The sequence below is a fragment of the Amblyraja radiata genome (genome assembly GCF_010909765.2).
Source record: "Amblyraja radiata isolate CabotCenter1 chromosome 42 unlocalized genomic scaffold, sAmbRad1.1.pri SUPER_42_unloc_2, whole genome shotgun sequence".
Lineage (NCBI taxonomy): Eukaryota > Metazoa > Chordata > Chondrichthyes > Rajiformes > Rajidae > Amblyraja > Amblyraja radiata.
In genome coordinates, this window is record NW_022630088.1 from 1,265,945 (window position 1) to 1,285,899 (window position 19,955).

Sequence of the window (19,955 nt, forward strand, 5' to 3'; positions counted from 1 at the left end):
GGTGATAGTAGGCTGACTTTGTGACAGTTTTTATGTGGCTGTTGAAGTTCAGGTCTGAGTCCATGACTACTCCTAAGTTTTTGGCTTGGTTTGTTGTTTTTAGCATTACCATTTGAAGCTGGAGGCTAACTTTTAATCATTCTTCCTTGGATCCAAAAACAATTATTTCAGTTTTTTCTGTTTAATTGGAGAAAATTCTGGTTCATCCAATCGTTGATTTGCTCAATGCATCTACTCAGTGCTTGTATTGGACTATAGACTCTTGGTGATATTGTTATGTAGATTTGTGTGTTGTCTGCGTAACTATGGTAACATATTTTGATGTTTTTCATGATCTGAGCCAGTGGAAGCATGTAGATGTTAAACAGAAGAGGCCCCAGAATGGAGCCCTGGGGAACTCCACATGTAAGTTTTGCACGCTCAGATGTGTAATTACCTATAGACACAAAGTAGTCCCTGTCCTTCAAGTAGGATTCAAAGCATTTTAATGCTGTGTCCGAAAGTCCCACCCAGTTTTCCAGACGGTCTAGTAATATGTTGTGATCGACTGTGTCGAATGCAGCACTGAGGTCTAGTAATACTAAGACTGAAATTTTGCCATTGTCTGTGTGTAAGTGAATGTCATTGAAGACCTTAACAAGAGCCCTCTCGGTGCTGTGGTGTGGTCTAAATCCTGACTGGAAGACATCAAAACAGCTGTTCATTAACATGAAATTGTTCAGCTGCTTAAAAACAGCTTTTTCAATGATTTTACTGAGAAATGGGGGGTTTGATATTGGTCTGTAATTGTTCAGTGGTGAAGTGTCTAAGTTCTTCTTTTTTAAGAGAGGCTTGATAACAGCAGTTTTCAGGGCCTGTGGGAAGACACCTGAGAGAAGGGACGTGTTTACAATCTGTAGAAGGTCTGAGGTCATGCAGTTTGATACACCTTTGAAAAGGCCTGTTGGTAGAATATCGAGGCAGCAGGAGGAGGATTTCAAATGTTTTATAATGTCCTCCAATGTTTTATGGTTAATAACATAAAATTGTGTCATGGTATTTGAATTGATTATAAGTGGACAGATGGACTACACATGTCCTGCACCTGATGTGGAGGCACTGACTGCTTGCCTAATTTTCTGAATTTTGTCGGTGAAGAAGGAGGCAAATTCATTACAGGCCCTTGTGGAAAGCAGTTCAGGGGCTACTGACACAGGAGGGTCTGTTAGCCTGTCGACAGTAGTAAACAAGGCCCGTGCATTATTATTGTTTTGGGCAATGATGTCAGAGAAGAAGGATTGCCTTGCATTTCTCAGTTCCAAGTTGTATACAGTGCAGCCTTTCAAAGCAGTCACCACCACCAATAACAGCCGTTTTTTTGCAGTGCAGCCTTCCAAAGCAGATACCACCATCAACAACAGCCATTTATTTTCCAGTGCAGTCATTTAAAAGCAATTACCACCACAACCACCAGCCATTTGTTTTTGCAGTGCAGCCTTTCAAAGCTGTTACCACCACCAACAACAGACATTTTTTTGCAATGCAGCCTTTCAAAGCAGTTACAACCACCAACAACATCCATTTTTTTGCAATGCAGACTTTCAAAGCAGTTACCACCAACAACAGCCATTTTTTTGCAGTGCAGCCTTTTAAAAGCAGTTCCCTCCACCAACAACAGCCATTTTATTTAGCAATGCAGCCTTTCAAAGCAGATACGACCACCAACAACAACCATTTTTTCCAGTGCAGCTATTTAAAAGCGGTTACCACCACCAACAACGGATATTTTTTTCCCAGTGCAGCCATTTAAAAGCAGTTACCACCACCACCAAACAGCCTTTATTTTGCAGTGCAGCCTTTCAAATCAGTTACCACCACAACAACAGCCAATAGACATTTTTTGCAAGCATTTAGAACCAATAGACACTTTTGCAAGCTTTAGAACCAATAGACACTTTCTGCAAGCATTTTAGAACCAAAAGACAATCTCTGCAAGCATTTTAGAACCAATAGAGACACTTTATGGAACCATTTTAGAACCAAAAGAGACACATTTTGCAAACATTTTAGAACCAAAAGAGACACCTTTTGCAAGCATTTTAGAACCAATAGACACTTTTTGCAAGCATTTGAGAACCAATAGACACTTTTTGCAACCATTTTAAACCCAATAGAGACACTTTTTGCAAGCATTTTAGAACCAATGGAGACACTTTTTGTAAGCATTTTAGAACCAAGAGAGAAACTTTTTGTAAACATTTTAGAACCAATACATACTTTTTGCAACCATTTTAGAACCAAAAAATACACGTTTTGCTAGCACTTTAGAGCCAATAGAGACACTTTTTGCAACCATTTTAGAAACAATAGACACTCTTTGCAACCATTTTAGAACCACATTAAGGGTACTCACAGTTGAGTAGACATGTGTTCAGTGTTATTCACAGCTCAGAGAGACATGACCCTCAGGCATCCTCCATGTTGCAGGGACTGAGTGAGGCACGCCACTTCCGGGTTTTATAGTCCCTCCCCCTCCCACCAGCAGAGAGAATGGCAATTTAAAAAAAAACATCAATATCTCTCTGATTTTTCATCGATGGGAAAAATCCTCCGGTCCCGAAAGGCGGAGGGGGGCTCTGAGCGAGGTGGACAAAAATGACGGCCGTACGTGGCGGCGTTCTCTCGGAAAGCGCAGCATAGTGGCCAAAAGCTGTCAAGATCAGACTTTTAGTAATATAGATACGTTTCCATAAGTATCCCCTCATCCTTCTAAACTCCAGTGAATACATGCCTAGTCTTTTCAATCTTTCCTCATATGACAGTCCCGCCATCCCAGGGATAAATCTCGTGAACCTACGCTGCACCGCTTCAATCACAAGGATGTCCTTCCTCAAATTGTAACCTATACAACTGCAGAAGAACCTCTTTACTCCTATACTGAAAACCAACATTCCATTAGCTTTCTTCACTGCCTGCTGTACCTGCACGCCAAATTTCAGTGACCGGTGTACAAGGACACCCAGTTCTCACTGTACCTCCCCCTAACCTAACCCCATTAAGATAATAATCTGCCCCCTTATTTTAAACGCCAAAGTGGATAACCTCACATTTATCTATATAATACTGCATCTGCCACGCATCTGCCCTCTCACTCAACCTGTCCAGGTCACCCTGCAACCTCCTAACATCCTCTTCACAGTTCACACTGCCACCCAGCTTTGTGTCATCCGCAAAATTGCCAGTGTTGCTCCTAATTCCCTCTACCAAATCATTAATATATAGTAAATAGTTGCGGCCCCAACACCGAGCCTTGCGGCACTCCACTCACCACTGCCTGCCATTCTGAAAAGGACCCGTTCACTCCTACTCTTTGCTTCCGGCCTGCCAACCAATTTTCTATCCATGTCAACACCCCCAATACGATGTGCTCTAATTTTAGTCACCAGTCTCCCGTGTGGGACCTTATCAAAGGCTTTCTGAAAGTCTAGATACATTACATCCACTGGCACCCCTTCATCCATTTTACTTGTCACATCCTCAAAAAATTCCAGATTAGTCAAGCATGATTTCCCTTTCATAAATCCATGTTGACTTGGACTAATCCTTTTACTGCTATCCAAATGCCCCATTATTACCTCTTTAATAATTGTCTCCAGCATCTTTCCCACCACCGAAGTCAGACTAACTGGTCTGTAATTCCCCGTTTTCTCTCTCGCTCCTTTCTTGAAAAGTCGGATAACATTAGCTATCCTCCAATCCACAGGAACTGATCCCGATTCGATTGACCATTGGAAAATGATCACCAATGCGTCCACTATTTCTAGAGCCACCACCCTGAGGACCCTGGGATGCAGACCATCAGTCCCAGGGGATTTATCATCCATCAGTCCCAGGGGATTTATCATCCATCAGTCCCATTAACCTACCCAATACTATTTCTCCCCTAATGAACATTTATTTCAGTTCCTCTACCCCCTAAGATCCTCTGTCCTCCAGTGCATCTGGGAGATTGTTTGTGTCTTCCTTAGTGAAAACAGATCCTATTCAACTCTTCTGCTATTTCCTTGTTGCCCATCGATCTTCCATATCGATCCCTATTATACTTAGCCATACCGTTGTGAGCTTCCTTTCCAGTTAATTCTGGGGTCATTAACCATCCCTTTACTCTCTTTCCCTTTAACTCTGTCCTTGACTATCCCATTTGACACCCCCCCCCCTTATTCAGTTTAAAACCACCCGTGTAGCACTGCCAGAATGCTGGTCCCCCAACTGTTAAGACGCAATTCGTCCCTTTTGTACAGTTCCCACTTACTCCAAAACAGATCCCAGTGATCTAAGAATCTAAATCCCTGCCCCGTGCACCAGTTCCTCAGCCACACATTCAGGTCCCGCATCTCCATGTTCCTGCTCTCGCCAGCACGAGGAACTGGAAGCAAACCGGAGATAACAACCCTGGAGGTCCTGCTTTTCAGCATTATTCCACATAGATCGCCAATGCATTTCCGAAGAGCAAAGGAAAATAAAATAACTGTGTGCGGCTCCACCCCCACACAACTGCAACTTCTTAGAGACACTACCTTTTAAACCACATGAGACTCTACAAAGGTTTATCACGTAAATGAGCAAGCTCATTCAATGACATCATATTTCATCTGAATTATAGGATAAATTCAACGTTCATTGAAAGTGGGCATGCAGGTGCAGCAGGCAGTGAAGAAAGCGAATGGTATGTTAGCTTTCATAGCAAAAGGATTTGAGTATAGGAGCAGGGAGGTTCTACTGCAGTTGTACAGGGTCTTGGTGAGACCACACCTGGAGTATTGCGTACAGTTTTGGTCTCCAAATCTGAGGAAGGACATTATTGCCATAGAGGGAGTGCAGAGAAGGTTCACCAGACTGATTCCTGGGATGTCAGGACTGTCTTATGAAGAAAGACTGGATAGACTTGGTTTATACTCTCTAGAATTTAGGAGATTGAGAGGGGATCTTATAGAAACTTACACAATTCTTAAGGGGTTGGACAGGCTAGATGCAGGAAGATTGCTCCCGATGTTGGGGAAGTCCAGGACAATGGGTCACAGCTTAAGGATAAGGGGGAAATCCTTTAAAACCGAGATGAGAAGAACTGTTTTCACACAGAGAGTGGTGAATCTCTGGAACTCCCTGCCACAGAGGGTAGTCGAGGCCAGTTCATTGGCTATATTTAAGAGGGAGTTAGATGTGGCCCTTGTGGCTAAGGGGATCAGAGGGTATGGAGAGAAGGCAGGTACGGGATACTGAGTTGGATGATCAGCCATGATCATATTGAATGGCGGTGCAGGCTCGAAGGGCCGAATGGCCTACTCCTGCACCTAATTTCTATGTTTCTATGTTTCACCCAGAACCGGTTCCACAAACAAGTAACAGTTTTTAAACTCACTCACTCTACACCCTCTTTTCTTTGACATTCACTCACAAATTCCCACACTTCACACAATATGCTTAATCTCAGATATTCACACATTTAAAGCAATAAAATTCTCACTCAAGAGTAAAACACAGTTATACACACGTCAAGGAAATCATGCAAAACACTTAAAACTTTGATACACCCCAAAATGTTCATACTTTGTTCATGAAGAACGGTCTTTTAAAAACTTTTTATATATATTTATTTTACAGAACCATGCACATGAGGCATTTTTTATGGACGCACCTAGCACTTTTACTTTTACTATTTACCTGATTGGAGAGTCAAATGCAACGAAATTTCGTTCAAGGTGCACTGTGTCTAGGTGTATATCTGAATGACAATAAAGTTTTCATTCAGTCATTCATTCATTCATTCATACATTCATTCATTCATTCATTCATTCATTCATTCATTCATTCATTCATTCATTCATTCATTCAAGAACGGTCTCAACGCAAAACACACATTTACACATCCCTTATATTCCACTCGACTCCCTCTCCCCCTCTCCACCTCTCCCTCTCCCCCTCTCCACCTCTCCCTCTCTCCCCCTCTCTTTCTGTTGCTGCTGCTCAACGGCGCAAGCCCCTTGTCTCCAGATCTATTTTTATGTGGCAAAACGTTACATTAATTAACTTTACATTCCCATGTCTGACAGAGCCGTTTTGCCTACTGGAATATTTGGTTCTGTGGGGACCAATGTGCAGAATTTGTAATCTGCTGTGCTGGCAGTAATGTCAGCTAGGGCGTTCCCCGGGAGACTTTGTTGTGGCCACTTGTATGGGCATTACACTTTATGATGGCCAGTTGGACTGGGAGGGCTAAGGCGTGCAGTGGCTGGTGCAGTAGCCAGGGCTGTTTTAAGTTACGAAAGCCTTCTTGTTTTTGGAGTGAGAGAGAAGGCAGAGAGAACAGCAAAAGTAGTTTAATGTATCCTTCGTTCCATAGATGCTGCCTCACTCGCTGAGTTTCTCCAGCATTTTTGTCTACCTTCCTTATTTACTGAGGTAAATCTCCACATGATCTACACGTCTGGGGGTAAAACTGGGGTAAATAATGTTATAAACATCTCTCAGTGTCTGTCACCCCCCTGTAAATAATCAATAAATCTCCACATAAACTACAGGTCTGTGAGAAAAACTGGGGTAAATAATGTTATAAACCTTTGTCTGAGTGGATATATGAGGTGAATAATCAATAAACTGTTCCTCTGCCCTCTCCCCTCTCTCCATCTCTTCCCCACTCTTCCCCCTTGCTGTACATAATCAATAAACCCCCGTCTAAGAGGGGTAATCAATAAACTCTGCGTCCACACTCCTTCTCTCCACCTCTCTCTCTCTCTCCCCCTTGACTTCTTCCTTAAGTACCCTGGGATGTAGACCATCAGACCCTGGGGAGTTATCAGCCTTCAGTCCCATCAGTCTACCTTACGCCATTTCTTGCCTAATGTGAGTTTCCTTCAGTTCCTCCGTCACCATAGATCCTCTGGCCATTAGTACATCTCGGAGATTGTTTGTGAAGACAGATTCAAAGTACCTGTTCAATTCGTCTGCCGTTTCCTTGTTCCCCATAACAAATCCACCTTTTTCAGTCTTCAATTGTCCAAATGTTTAATATCCTCCTTTATATTCTCGGCTAGCTTACCTTCGTACCTCATCTTTTCTCCCCGTATTGTCTTTTTAATTATCTTTTATTGCTCTTTAAATGTTACCTGATCATCTGGCTTCCCGCTCGTATTTGCTATGTTGTACTTCTTTTATTTTTATACTGTCCCTGACTGCCCTTGTCAGCCATGGTCGCCCCTTACTCCCCTTGGAATCTTTCTTCCGCTTTGGAATGAACCAATCCTGCACCTTCTGTATTATTCCCAGAAATACCTGCCATTGTTGTTCCCCCGCCTGTTAAGGTGCAACCCATCCTTTTTGTACAATTCACCCCCCAAAGCAGATCCCAGTGGTCTAAGAATCTAAATCCCTGCTCCCTGCACCAGCTCCTCAGTCACACATTGAGATCCTCTATCTCCCTGTTCCTTCCCTCACCAGCACGAGGAACTGGAAGCAAACTGGAGATAACCACCTTGGCGGTTCAGCTTTTCAGCCGCCTTCTGAGTTCTCTGACGTCACGCTGTAGAATGTCTTTCCACTTCCTCCCGACGTCATTTGTGCCGACATGCACTACCACTTCCGGCTGCTCACCTTCACCCTTGAGGATGCTCTGCAATCGGTCCGTGACGTCCTGCATCCTGGCACCAGGGAGGCAACACACCATCCTTGACTCCCACCTGTTGCCGCAGAAACCCATCTGTCCCCGACTATCACGGCTCTGCCTGACGTCTTCGGTTATGCCTCAGCGTCACCTTTTGACTGGCAGACCTGTCCCTTCTCTCTTCGGGTATCTTCGGTGTAACGATCTTACTGTCCAGGATTTTCCCGGATGATCCTGAGGTCATCCAGCTGCTTCTCCAGTGCCGCAACACGGTCCTTCAGGAGCTGAACCTGGACACACTTTGCTGGAGGAAGGAAACATGTTCCTGGTGTTGGGGGAGTTCAGAACCAGGGACCATAGTTTAAGAATAAGCCATTTAGAACGGATGTGAAGAAACACTTTTTCACACAGAGTTAGTCTGTGGAATTATCTGCCTCAAAGGGCGGAGGAGAACGGTTCTCTGGATACTTTCAAGAGAGAGCTAGATAGAGCTCTTAAAGATTGCGGAGTCAGGGGATATGGTGAGAATGTAGGAACGGGATACTGTTTGTGGATGATCAGCTATGATCACAATGAATGGCAGTGCTGGCTCGAAGGGCCGAATGGTGTACTCCGGAACCCATTGTCTATGTTTCTTCGTAAAAACTTTTCACTCCACTACATCTCTCCATTTCACCGTCTACATCTCTCCTGCGTTCTGTCTGAAGAAGGGCATCAACCTCGAAACGTCGCCCATTCCTTCTCTCAAGAGATGCTGCCCGTCCCGCTGAGTTACTGCAGCATTTTGTAGTCTGGTCTCCCTTGAGGTTTTATCTCAGGTTTGCAGCCTCTGCAGCTGCTTCGCCTATCTACAGTCCCACCGGCGCACCCACACCGGCGAGCGCACCTACACCTGTGCCCAGTGCGGAATGGGCTTCACCCACTCGAGCAGCCTGCTGGAGCACCAGCGCACCCACACCGGCGAGCGCCTCTACACCTGCGCACAGTGCGGCAAGGCGTTCACCATGTCCAACTACCTGCTGAAGCACCAGCGTACCTACACCGGCGAGCGCCCCTACACCTGTGCCCAGTGCGGCAAGGGCTTAATCTGCTCTACCAAGCTGCTGTCCCACCAGCGGGTGCACGCCGGCAACCGTCCCATCCCCAGCCCAGTGTGTGGAGAGCGCTTTGCCATGGCCTCGCAAGCCCTGTCTCACCAGCACGTGCACACCAGTGACCAGCCCTACGACTGCCCGTACTGTGGTGAGTCGTTTGACAGCTCGCGGGGGTTGCGGCAGCACCGGAGGGCCCACGCCGGCGAGCAGCTGCTCCCACTGTGACAAGAGAGCATGGGGGCTGCGGGAGCACTAGCGGATACACACCTTGTGTGCGCTGAGTGTGGCAAGGGTTTCACCCGCATGTCCAGCCTGTGGCAGCACCGGCGTACCCGCAGCGGTGAGTGTCCCATCCCCTGTCCGTCCTGTGGTAAGTGCTTCACCCGCCTTGACCACCTGCTGGAGCACCGGCGAGTCCACACTGGCCAGCGCCCCTTCATCTGCCCGCTCTGTGGCAAGGCCTTTGCGCGCTCCTCCAGCCTGCTGGCACACCGCCACGTGGATAGGCGCTGTTTAGGTAAACACAAAATGCTGGAAGGAATGGGTAATGTTTCTGTTCGAGACCATCCTCAGTCTTGGCCCGAAATGTCACCCATTACTTCCTTCCAGAGATGCTGCCTGTCCCGCTGAGTTAGTCCAGCACTTTGTGTCCTTTTTTGTAAACCAGCATGTGCGGTTCCTTGTTTTTCAACCATTCTGGTTAACCATCCTTGCACCTTCCCCAAAGCCTCCACATCAGTCCTGTATTGGAGTGACCAGACCTGTATGCAATACTCCAAATGCTACCTGACCAATGTCCCTTAAAGTGGCACGTATACATTCCTCTCTCCTTATCTCACATCCTTTTATCTCGCCTCTGTCACTTACTTCACTCATCGGCCGATCATCCCCTCATCTGTTCACACAGTGTCCCTCTGAAGAAGGGTCCCGACCTTAAATGTCACCTACAGTGGCTTGCAAAAGTTTTCATACCCCTTGAACTTTTCCACATTTTGTCGCGTTACTTTTGCACGCCACACTTTTCAGTTTTTTATTTGTAAAAAAATTTGAAAACCATGTATCATTTTCCTTCCACTTCACAATTATGCGCCACTTTGTGTTGGTCGATCACATAAAATCCCAATAAAATACATTTACGTTTGTGGTTGTAACGTGACAAAATGTGGAAAAGTTCAAGGGGTATGAATACTTTTGCAAGCCACTGTATCCATGTTCTCCACAGATGCTGCCTGATCTGCCGAGTTACTGCAGCACTTTGTGTTAGAGGAACAGAGTGATACAGTGTGGAAACTGGCCCTTTGACCCAACTTGCCCACACCGACCAATATGTCCTGGCTACATTAGTCCCACCTGCCTGCGTTCACCACTCTCTGCGTGAAAAATGTTTTTCTCATCTCGGTCCTAAAAGATTTCCCCCTTATCCTTAAGCTGTGACCCCTTGTTCTGGATTTCCCCAACATCGGGAACAATCTTCCTGCATCTAGCCTGTCCAACCCCTTAAGAATTTTGTAAGTTTCTATAAGATCCCCCCTCAATCTTCTAAATTCAAGAGAGGGTGGGGGAGAGGGTGGGATAAATCTCTCTCCCTTCTCTCTTCCCCATCTCTTTCTCTCCCCACCTCTCCCCGCTTTCTCTCTCTCCCCGTCTATCTCCCTCCCCTCTCTTTCTCCCTACCATTCTCTTTTTCTCTCCTCCTCTCTTTCTCTCTCTCCATCTCTCCCCCACCCCAGTTTCCCATCCTAACAACCTGAACTAACAACCTCTGTCTGTCTGTCTGTCTGTCTACTACACGTTGTTGTCATTCAAGATGATTTAAACTTCCCACCTGTGCTTATTCAGCCCATTTCCAGCGGGAATGTGAAGGCCGGTCGGTGGTGGAGAATCGAACTCCCAGTGACCGAGCGCGCGGGCGGCGACCGTTGGTGAAGAACCTTCTGGAAACGGCGGGAAATAACGGGCGGCAACGGCTGAGGGAGCGCGAGCGGCGACAGTTGGTGGGATCTCGGCGGCCATCTTGACTACTGGCAGTCAGTCAGTCTCCCGTTGACGTCAATGCGAGTGAAGCCAGAGGCGGCCATCTTGACTAATGGCAGTCAGTCAGTCTCCCGTTGACGTCAATGCGAGTGAAGCCAGAGGCGGCCATTTGTGTCAACAGTGTGGTCTGTGTCCGCCCGCCCGGGAGCGATGGTCGACAGTCGGAGTAGATGTGGGTGAGGGGGCGGGTGTAATACAGTTGTGTGTGTGAAGCGGATGGACGGTTAGGGGGAAGAGAGGGGAGGGGAGAGGAGGGGGGAATGAGGAGGGTGGATGAGGAGGGGGGATGAGGAGGGGGGGAGGAGGGGGGAGTGAGGAGAGGGGAGAGGAGGGTGGGTAGAGGAGAGTGTGGGGAGAGGAGGATGTGGAGAGGAGAGGGGGGGAAGCGGAGGGTGGGGAGAGGAGAGGGGGGATGAGGAGGGGGGAATGAGCAGGGGGGGATGAGAGGAGGGGGGGATGAGGAGGGGGTGGGGAGGAGGGGGATGAGAGGGGGGGAATGAGGAGGGGGGAATGATGTGGGGATGAGGAGGGGGGATGAGGAGGGGGATTGAGGAGGGGGGAGGGGGAAGGGGTGCGGAGGGTGAAGGGGTGCGGAGGGGGGAGGGTTGAGGAGGGGGAATGAGGTGGGGGGGAGAGGATGGGGGAAGACGAGGGTGGGGAAGAGGAGAGGAGAATAGGAGGCGGCAATAGGAGGGGGGAATAGGATGGGGGAAGAGGAGGGTGGGGAAAGGAGGGTGGGGAAGAGGAGGGTGGGGAGACGAGGTGAGTAGGAGGTGGGGAATAGGAGGGGGGTAGGGAAGGGGGGGGAATAGGAGGGGTGAGTGTGGGGTGGGGGGGTCGATGGCCGTCGACAATTGAGAGGGTGAAGGGCAGGAGTGTCAACAGCTGGAGGCCGAACCTTAGGTCACCGGCGGCGGCAAATGTTATCAGCGGCGGATGGACGGTGGGGGGGGGGGGGGGTGGGGTTGGGGGGGGGGGGGGGGTGGTCGGGGAGAAAGAGTCGGAGGCGGGAGGTTAACGGGTGTCGAAAGCTGCAGCTTATCCGCCCGGGAGCGAGTGTAACACAGTTTATCCGCCCGGGAGCGCGTGTAATACAGTTGTGGGGCCCGGAAGCGAGTGTAATACAGTTGTGGGGGGCAGGGAGCGAGTGTAATACAGTTGTGGGGCCCGGGAGCGAGTCTAATACATTTGTGGGGCCCGGGAGCGTGTGTAATACAGTTTATCCGCCCGGGAGCGAGTGTAATACAGTTGTGGGGCCCGGGAGCGAGTGTAATACAGTTGTGGGGCCCGGGAGCGAATGTAATAAAGTTGTGGGGCCCGGGTGCGAGTGTAATAGAGTTGTGGGGCCCGGGAGCGAGTGTAATAGAGTTGTGGGGCCCGGGAGCGAGTGTAATACAGTTGTGGGGCCCGGGAGCGCGTGTAATACAGTTGTGGGGCCCGGGAGCGAGTGTAATACAGTTGTGGGGCCCGGGAGCGAGTGTAATACAGTTGTGGGGCCCGGGGGGAGAGAGGGGCATCAGCCCGGAAATGACGTCTTGCCCCGCTGCCCCGCAGACAGAGAGTCCACGCAACTCGGGGGGAGAGGGGCAATGGCCCGAAAATGACGTCGCTGCCCCGCAGCCCCGCCGCAAGCGGTGATGTCAAGAGCGGGGCGGAAGGCGCAGTGTGGGACAGGAGAGAAAGGCCAAGTGGTCGAGGAGTTTGTGGAGTGTCTGTCTGTCTGTCTCCCTCCCTCCCTCATGGATTCCCAGAGCAGCTTGTACAGGAGCTGACCAGGGAGAAGGCACGTCTGGTTGTTCAGTGTCGTGCAGTGAACCTGCTTAGATAAAGGCAACTGGAGGTGAAGGAGCCATTAGTGACCAAATAAATGGCCATTCATTTACAGGAATCAAACACTAAATTCCTTCCATTTGGCCCATAAATCCACAACAATGAGATTTAAAAATCATGCTATATTGTGAATTCTTGTGTGAATGTTATTTGGACACAGGCTATTTAAAAATGTTAAATCTTTTCTTCAGAAATGGATAGATTCATAGCAAAAGGATTTGAGTAGCTTCACCCGCTACAGCAGCCTGCTGCGGCACAACCGCGTGCACTCCGGTGAGAGGCCCTTCACCTGCTCCGACTGCGGCAAAAGCTTCAAGGGGGCGAATGACCTCAAGATCCACCGGCGATGCACACCGGGGAGCGGCCCTACACGTGCAGCGACAGTGGCAAGGGCTTCTCCCTCTCCAGCAGCTTGCTGGCGCACCAGTGCACCCACACCGGCGATCACCCCTACACCTGTGCCCAGTGCAGCAAGGGCTTCACTCGCTCTGACAGCCTACTGGAGCACCAGCGCACCCACACCGGTGAGCGCCCCTACACCTGCGTCCAGTGCAGCAAGGGCTTCACCCGCTCCACCAGGCTGCTGTCCCACCAGCGGGTGCACATCGTTGACCGTCACATCCCCAGCCCGGTGTGTGGAGAGCGCTTTGCCATTGCCTCCCACGCCCTGTCTCACCAGCGCGTGCACACCAGTGGCCAGCCCTACAATTGCCCGTACTGTGGTGAGTCGTTTGACAGCTCGCGGGGGTTGCGGCAGCACCGGCGGACCCACGCTGGCGAGCAGCTGTTCCCACTGTGACAAGAGAGCATGGGGGCTGCGGGAGCACCAGCGGATACACACCAGAGAGAGACCCTTTGTGTGCGCTGAGTGTGACAAGGGTTTCACCCGCATGTCCAGCCTGTGGCAGCACCGGCGTACCCACAGCAGTGAGCGTCCCTTCCCCTGCCCGTAACTGTGGTAAGGGCTTCACCCGACTTGACCACCTGCTGGAGCACCGGCGATTCCACACCGGCCAGCGCCCCTTCTCCTGTCTGCTCTGCGGCAATGCCTTTACCCGCTCCTCCATCCTGCTGGCACACCGCCATGTGGATAGGCGCTGGTTAGGTCAACACAAAATGCTGGAAGGAATGGGTCACGTTTCTGGTCGAGACCCTCCTCAGTCTGAACCCGAAATGTCACCCAGTCCTTCTCTCCAGAGATGCTGCCTGTCCCACTGAGTTACTCCAGCACTTTGTGTCCTTTTTTGTAAACCAGCATCTGCAGTTCCTTGTATCGAGACTAGGCCGCATCTGTACTGGGAAGGGAATCTACGGCGACCACTCCCACCTCTCATTTCCACCTTTCTCCACCCCCCACACCAAGCAATCTGAAGATTGGTCCTGACCTAGAATGTTGCCCGTCCATGCTCTCCAGAGGTGCAAGTAACTCCAGGAGATTGTGTCTCTGTTTGTAAACCAGTATCTGCTGTTCCTTGTATCTAGACTAGGCGAGCATTTCACCCTACACTTGCGCTTGGTCTGCCAAGGCTGCTGGGTCTCCCGGTTGCAACCATTCCCTCTCCCCTTCCCACTCCCACACTGGTCTTTCTGTCCTGGGCCTCCTCCATTGCCAGAGTGAGGTGACACGTAAACTGGAGGAACAGCACCTCAAACCTTACAGCCCAATGACATGAACATTGAATGCAAATTAAGGAGACATCCCCAATCGTGGACCATCTCTTTGGCATTCCTGTTTGGTACAGCTGTCAGCAAATACACTATCGGCTACATGGGTACCAATGATTTCATTAGTGGAATTGTGGAATCTGTGGAATTTATTGCCACAGACGGCGCTGGAGGCCAAGTCACTGGGTATTGTTCAGATTTTACAGATACTGCGCGGAAACAGGCCCTTCGGCCCGCCTAGTCCTCACCGCCGTGTTTGTTCTCCTGCGGTCGGGTCACTTGAACCTTCCATTGTCAGGACGATCTTGCTCATTTCTGGGATAGGTACTTGGCGGTCACATTGAAGTTGATGGGCTGAAGGGCCTGTACATGTGGCAAGATATGGGCCAAACACAGGTCAATGGGGCATCTTGGTCAGCATGGATGTGCTGGGCCAAAGGGCATGTTTCCGCACTGTATCACTCTATGACCCCTCCCTTTATCTCACCCCCCTGTTTTGTCTGCTTTTCTCCCCCAGCTTTAGTCACTTACTCCACCCATCCGCCTATCACCCCCCTTCCTCACCTGTATCCACCTATCACTCACTAGACTTTATCCAGCCCCACCTTTTTTCCAACAATGCTCTATCCTACATTTTCCTTGATCTCGATCCTCTTTCTCTCGTTCACACAACTTACACTTCCTTATCTCCCTCTCCCTTGAAGAAGGGTGTCGATCCGAAACGTCGCCCATTCCTTCTCTCCACAGATGCTGCCTGACCCGCTGAGTTACTCCAGCGTTTTGTGTCTATCTTCGGTCTCCACATGGAGCTGCCCTGCGGACTCTTCCTCCTCATGGAGCCAAGACTGGTTCGGTCACAGAGCGGTCCCCAGGCAGAGCTAAGACTTGGTCACAATGCGGAGCTTCCTGTTGGTCTGCTATCGAGCCTGGTGGTGGTGGTGGTGGCGATGGCCATTCTAGGAAGCCCAGAACATAGGCCTGGAGCCTACAACACAACCCTAAGGCCTACAAAACAGGCTTCGAGGCCCTGAACGTGGACCAAAGCCCGCAGGCCCAGGCATAAAACACAGGCCTGGAGCCTATAATACTGCCCTGGGAGCTTTGAAACACAGGCTCGGAATTTCCAGAACTTAGGCCAAAGCCCACAACACAGGCCTGGGGCCTAAAATACAGGACCTGAGCCCACAAAACAGGCCTGGAGTCCATAAAACAGCCTTGAGGCCTACGAAACACAGGCCCGGAAGCCCGGAACTTCGGGCAGAACCCGGAACACAGGCCTGTGACATAAAACGCTGGGCCGACACCTACGTACCAAACCTCTGAACCAAAGAGCATTATTGCGAGATACTTTTGTGGGTACTAAGCGACAGATATAATATAAATTGTCCACATCAGCAAATACTTTCTAAGGGTATAACCATATAACCATATAACAATTACAGCACAGAAACAGGCCATCTCGATCCTTCTAGTCCGTACCGAACACGTATTCTCCCCTAGTCCCATATACCTGCGCTGAGACCATAACCCTCCATTCCTTTTCCGTCCATATAACTATCCAATTTATTTTTAAATTATAAAATCGAACCTGCCTCCACCACCTTCACTGGAAGCTCATACCACACAGCTACCACTCTCTGAGTAAAGAAGTTCCCCCTCAACTTTCAACTCTGCCTTTCCCATCTAATTTAAAAAACCTACCTCATCCTAGCCTTTCTTGACATCCTTCCTTAAATCCCTTCCTCTCTCTTGGGGACCCCAGTCCTGTTAGGGCTTATCATCTCCAGATTAATTTCACTCCTGATAGGACTTTTCGAGGAAAAGTTCCCCAAGACATGTATTATTGGCATGTAATTCTCTGGCCCCGCTTGGTTCCGTCACAGGACTCACTTGTGTCAGTTCATCACTTATTTCAGTCTTTTCAACCAGGGGCTTTGTTCATTGACATTGACCGCAGAGACCAACTGTTTACTGATTCTGCTTGACTTTAAGAAGAATGGCTTCCACCACAATAGTTCATAATATAATGTTCATCAACTGGTTGCCTTCTATTTCTTGCTCATTTTCAACTCTCCACCTTTTCATTCCCCTTTGTTCCTTGGGGTTCACCTTAAGTGGGTAACTTTTGCTGAGGGGCCTGCATACCCTCGTTCATGACGGCATCCAACCAGATGATGGCGCTGTGGCCGGTAGTCATGCTGCAGTGACGGCATCCAACCAGAAGATGGCGCTGTGGCCGGTAGTCAGGCTGCAGTAACAGCAGCAGACCTAACGGTGGCGCTGTTGCCGGTAAGTTTTGAGCGGCGGCCATGTTTGTAGTCTATTGCCGGTCATTGTAACAATTTACATAGTGGTTCCCACCACTTCACCAATGGTGCCTTCAAATCTTCCATGGCCAACAATCGTCCCACGTTCTCCTCCTCCAAAGCCCTAATCCATTTTTTTTTTTTTTTTTAGCCCTCTCAGTTCATGGGTGCTCCAAGGGATAATCTGTCGTCTCTTACTTCTGTTTGTCTGTCTGTCTCTCTCTCTCTCTCTCTCTCTTTATCTCTCTTTCTCGACGCTGAATAGATTCAGGACGACATGGCCCCTGCTTGGCCAGCCTTCACAAATGGGGCAGCAGCCCAACCCCACGGTGTGCTTGTGGCACTCCCGTACAACACATCATTGAAGCATGCCTTCAACAAAGACTCAAAGGAGGACTTGTCACCTTTCACACAGCAGATCAAGAGGCAACTGCTTGGCTAAAGGATTTTACATTCGCTAAATAAATAAAATCTCTCTCTCTCTGTCTGGCTGTCTCTCTGTCTGTGTTTCTCAACTTGAATGTCTACCATAAAACAACATAAAAGCTGGTCATGTTTCATCAATTAACTTATTTCCAGTTAACTTTACTGACAAGAAATCTAAAAGAACATCAAGAAACGATTTTTACAACTTCTCTTTTTCAGGTTACCAGGATACAAAGAGTTCATTTTTGCAGCTTGTTCGCAATCCCCCACGGCCCAAACACAGTGGGAATTCCCACCTCCGCCACGGGGCGTCTGTGTTCAATTTTACAACTTGCTCATTTTAACCATTTGTTCCAAACCGGTTTTCAAACAAATCACTTTGTTTCATTCTTACTTCAAATAGATTATTCAATTAATATTTTCTCCCTGCCTGCACTGTTGTCCCCGGCCTTTGCCGTCTTCTATCACATCCCCCTTTCGCGGCCTCTGCCGTCTTCTTATCTGCTACTTTCAGGAGTAACTCCCTTATCATCCTGTCTCAGGAATTTTCCTGTCTCTCAGGAATTGATCTAACTGTTCTCGTCAGACCTAATGAATCTTCAAGGAGGCAAACTCCCTTCCCCCTCAGGGTCCTCTCCTAGGTACCTCCCTCGGGTCTAATTTCTACCGAACTTCGTATCTTCCCCTTCTGCCCTTTGACTCCCCGTCTTGTTGGCCGGGTGATTTTCGTCCACCCCGGCCCCTGTCTTCTCTTTCCCTGGGTATTCCTGCCCCCAGCGGCTCTGCTCTACATCTACCCCGGCCCCTGTATTCTCTCTTCCCTGGGTATTCCTGCCCCCAGCGGCTCTGCATTTTCCGTGGACATCTCTTGCCCATATGCAGCTCTGCATTTTCCGTGGACATCTCCTGCCCATATGCAGCTCTGCATTTTCCCCAACTGACTATACCTTATCATTGTTGGCTTCTCCAAACCCTGGGTATTTCCTGCCCTCCAGGGTCCAGCATTTGCCCCAACGGACTATTGGGCAGAATGCGGGGATTTAGCCCACAGCCTTTTCCCCTCCCTTCTGGGTTTGCCTAGCAGCCCCCTGAATCCTTCAGGTCGTTAACCACAAGGTCTTTACAATCGCCCAGGAAGTACTTTATTAGTCATTGTTCCTACCTGGGTCTGTGCACAGAAATTGCTCGATTGACTTTTCGCGATTTCCAACCACTCCCACACTATCACTTGTTTCTCGTGTCTCTCTGTGTGGTCCTGGATACTACTGCTCAAACAGCTGGCGGCAAGCAAGGAGTCTGAGACTGCTGAAATCAGCAGGGTGCACCTTCCCTTCGTCCGTCTACTCCCGTCAGCTGGCTGGAGTAATTGATCCCGGAACCGAGCCCCCATCTGTGAGATCCAAAATCAATCACAAACTCTTCAGAGACAAAATCAAAGAAACAAGTTTTCCTTTATTACATTTCTGCGCAGAAAAGGGTGTCCCTCCTCTATCATCCTCTAGAGACACACAAAAATGGAGGTTGTATCTGTCTTTTATACCTTTCTTCACTATGGTCACTACCTCATGTCTCCCCATCGAGCTTCGTCCAATCATAACATAAAGCCCACATTCCCACGAGAACATCCAGAAACGTCTCGGAACATCTCCTGACGTCAAAGGCTTCTGCTGGAGTTTTTATCTGTTACTTCTTTATCTAGAAGTTCCCTCTGTCCTGTATATTGTTACTTTCTTCGACCAGCAGTCTGGCTTCTGCTGACACCTTATTTCTTTCTAAGTTATAATTTTCAGAGTTCTAGTATAAATCAACCATCCCTATTAACCCTTCTCTCACAATAGCAAGAATGTTCTTCCTCAAATTTGGAGACCAAAACTGCACACAACACTCCAGGTGTGGTTTCACTAGGGCGCTTTGCTCCTATACTAAACTACTCTTGTTATGAAAGCCAACATGGCATGCTGTACCTGCATACCCCCAGATCCTGTTGTACTCCCCCTTTTCCCAACTTGACACCATTTAAATAATAATCTGCCTTCCGGTTTTTTGCTACAAAAGTGGATAACCTCACATTTATCTTCATTAAACTGCATCCGCCATGCATCTGCCCACTCACCCAACCTGTCCAAGTCACCCTGCATTCTCATAGAACCCTCCTCACAGTTCACACTGCCACCCAGCTATGTGTCATCTGCAAATTTGCTAATGTTACTTTTAATCCCTTCATCTAAATCATTGATGTATATTGTAAATAGTTACGGTCCCAGCACCGTGCCTTGCAGTCCCCCACTAGTCACTGCTTGCCATTATGAAAGGAACCTGTTTATCCCTATTCTTCATTTCCTGTCTGCCAACCACTTCTCTATCCATGTCAGCACTCTACCCCCAATACCATGTTTCCTAATTTTGCCCACTAATCTCCTATGTGGGACCTTATTAAATGCTTTCTGAAAGTCCAGGTACACTACATCCACTGGCTCTCCGTTGTCCATTTTCCTAGTTACATCCTCAAAAAATTCCCGCAGATTAGTCAGGCATGATTTCCCCTTCGTAAATCCATGCTAATTCGGACCGATCCTGTTACTGCTATCCAAATGTCCCGCAATTTAATCTTTTATGATTGACTCACGCATCTTCTTCACAACCGATGTCAGGTTAACTGGTCCATAATTCCCCATTTTCTCTCTCCCGTCTTTCTTAAAAAGTGGGATAACATTAGCTACCCTACAATCCACAAGAACTGATCCTAAAGCTATGGAACATTGGAAAATGATCATCAATGCGTCCATAATTTCTAGAGCCACTTCCTTAAGTACCCTGGGATGCAGACCATCGGGCCCTGGGGATTTATCAGCCTTCAGTCCCATCAGTCTATTCAACACAATTTCCTGCCTAATGTGGATTTCCTTCAGTTCCTCCGTCATCCCAGAGCCTCTGGCAACTAGTACAGCAGGAAGATTGTTTGTG

The 19,955-nt window shown here is 48.7% G+C and overlaps 1 protein-coding gene across 1 annotated transcript; it reads left to right on the plus strand.

Moving 5' to 3' along the window:
- The first annotated feature begins 8,488 nt into the window (after positions 1-8,488).
- On the plus strand, positions 8,489-14,782 carry LOC116969016 (zinc finger protein 92 homolog). Its single transcript, XM_033015989.1, has 3 exons — positions 8,489-8,633; positions 12,821-13,136; positions 14,777-14,782. The coding sequence occupies exons 1-3, from the start codon at positions 8,545-8,547 to the stop codon at positions 14,780-14,782; spliced, it is 411 nt and encodes a 136-aa protein (XP_032871880.1). The 5' UTR covers positions 8,489-8,544.
- Positions 14,783-19,955: the final 5,173 nt, after the last annotated feature.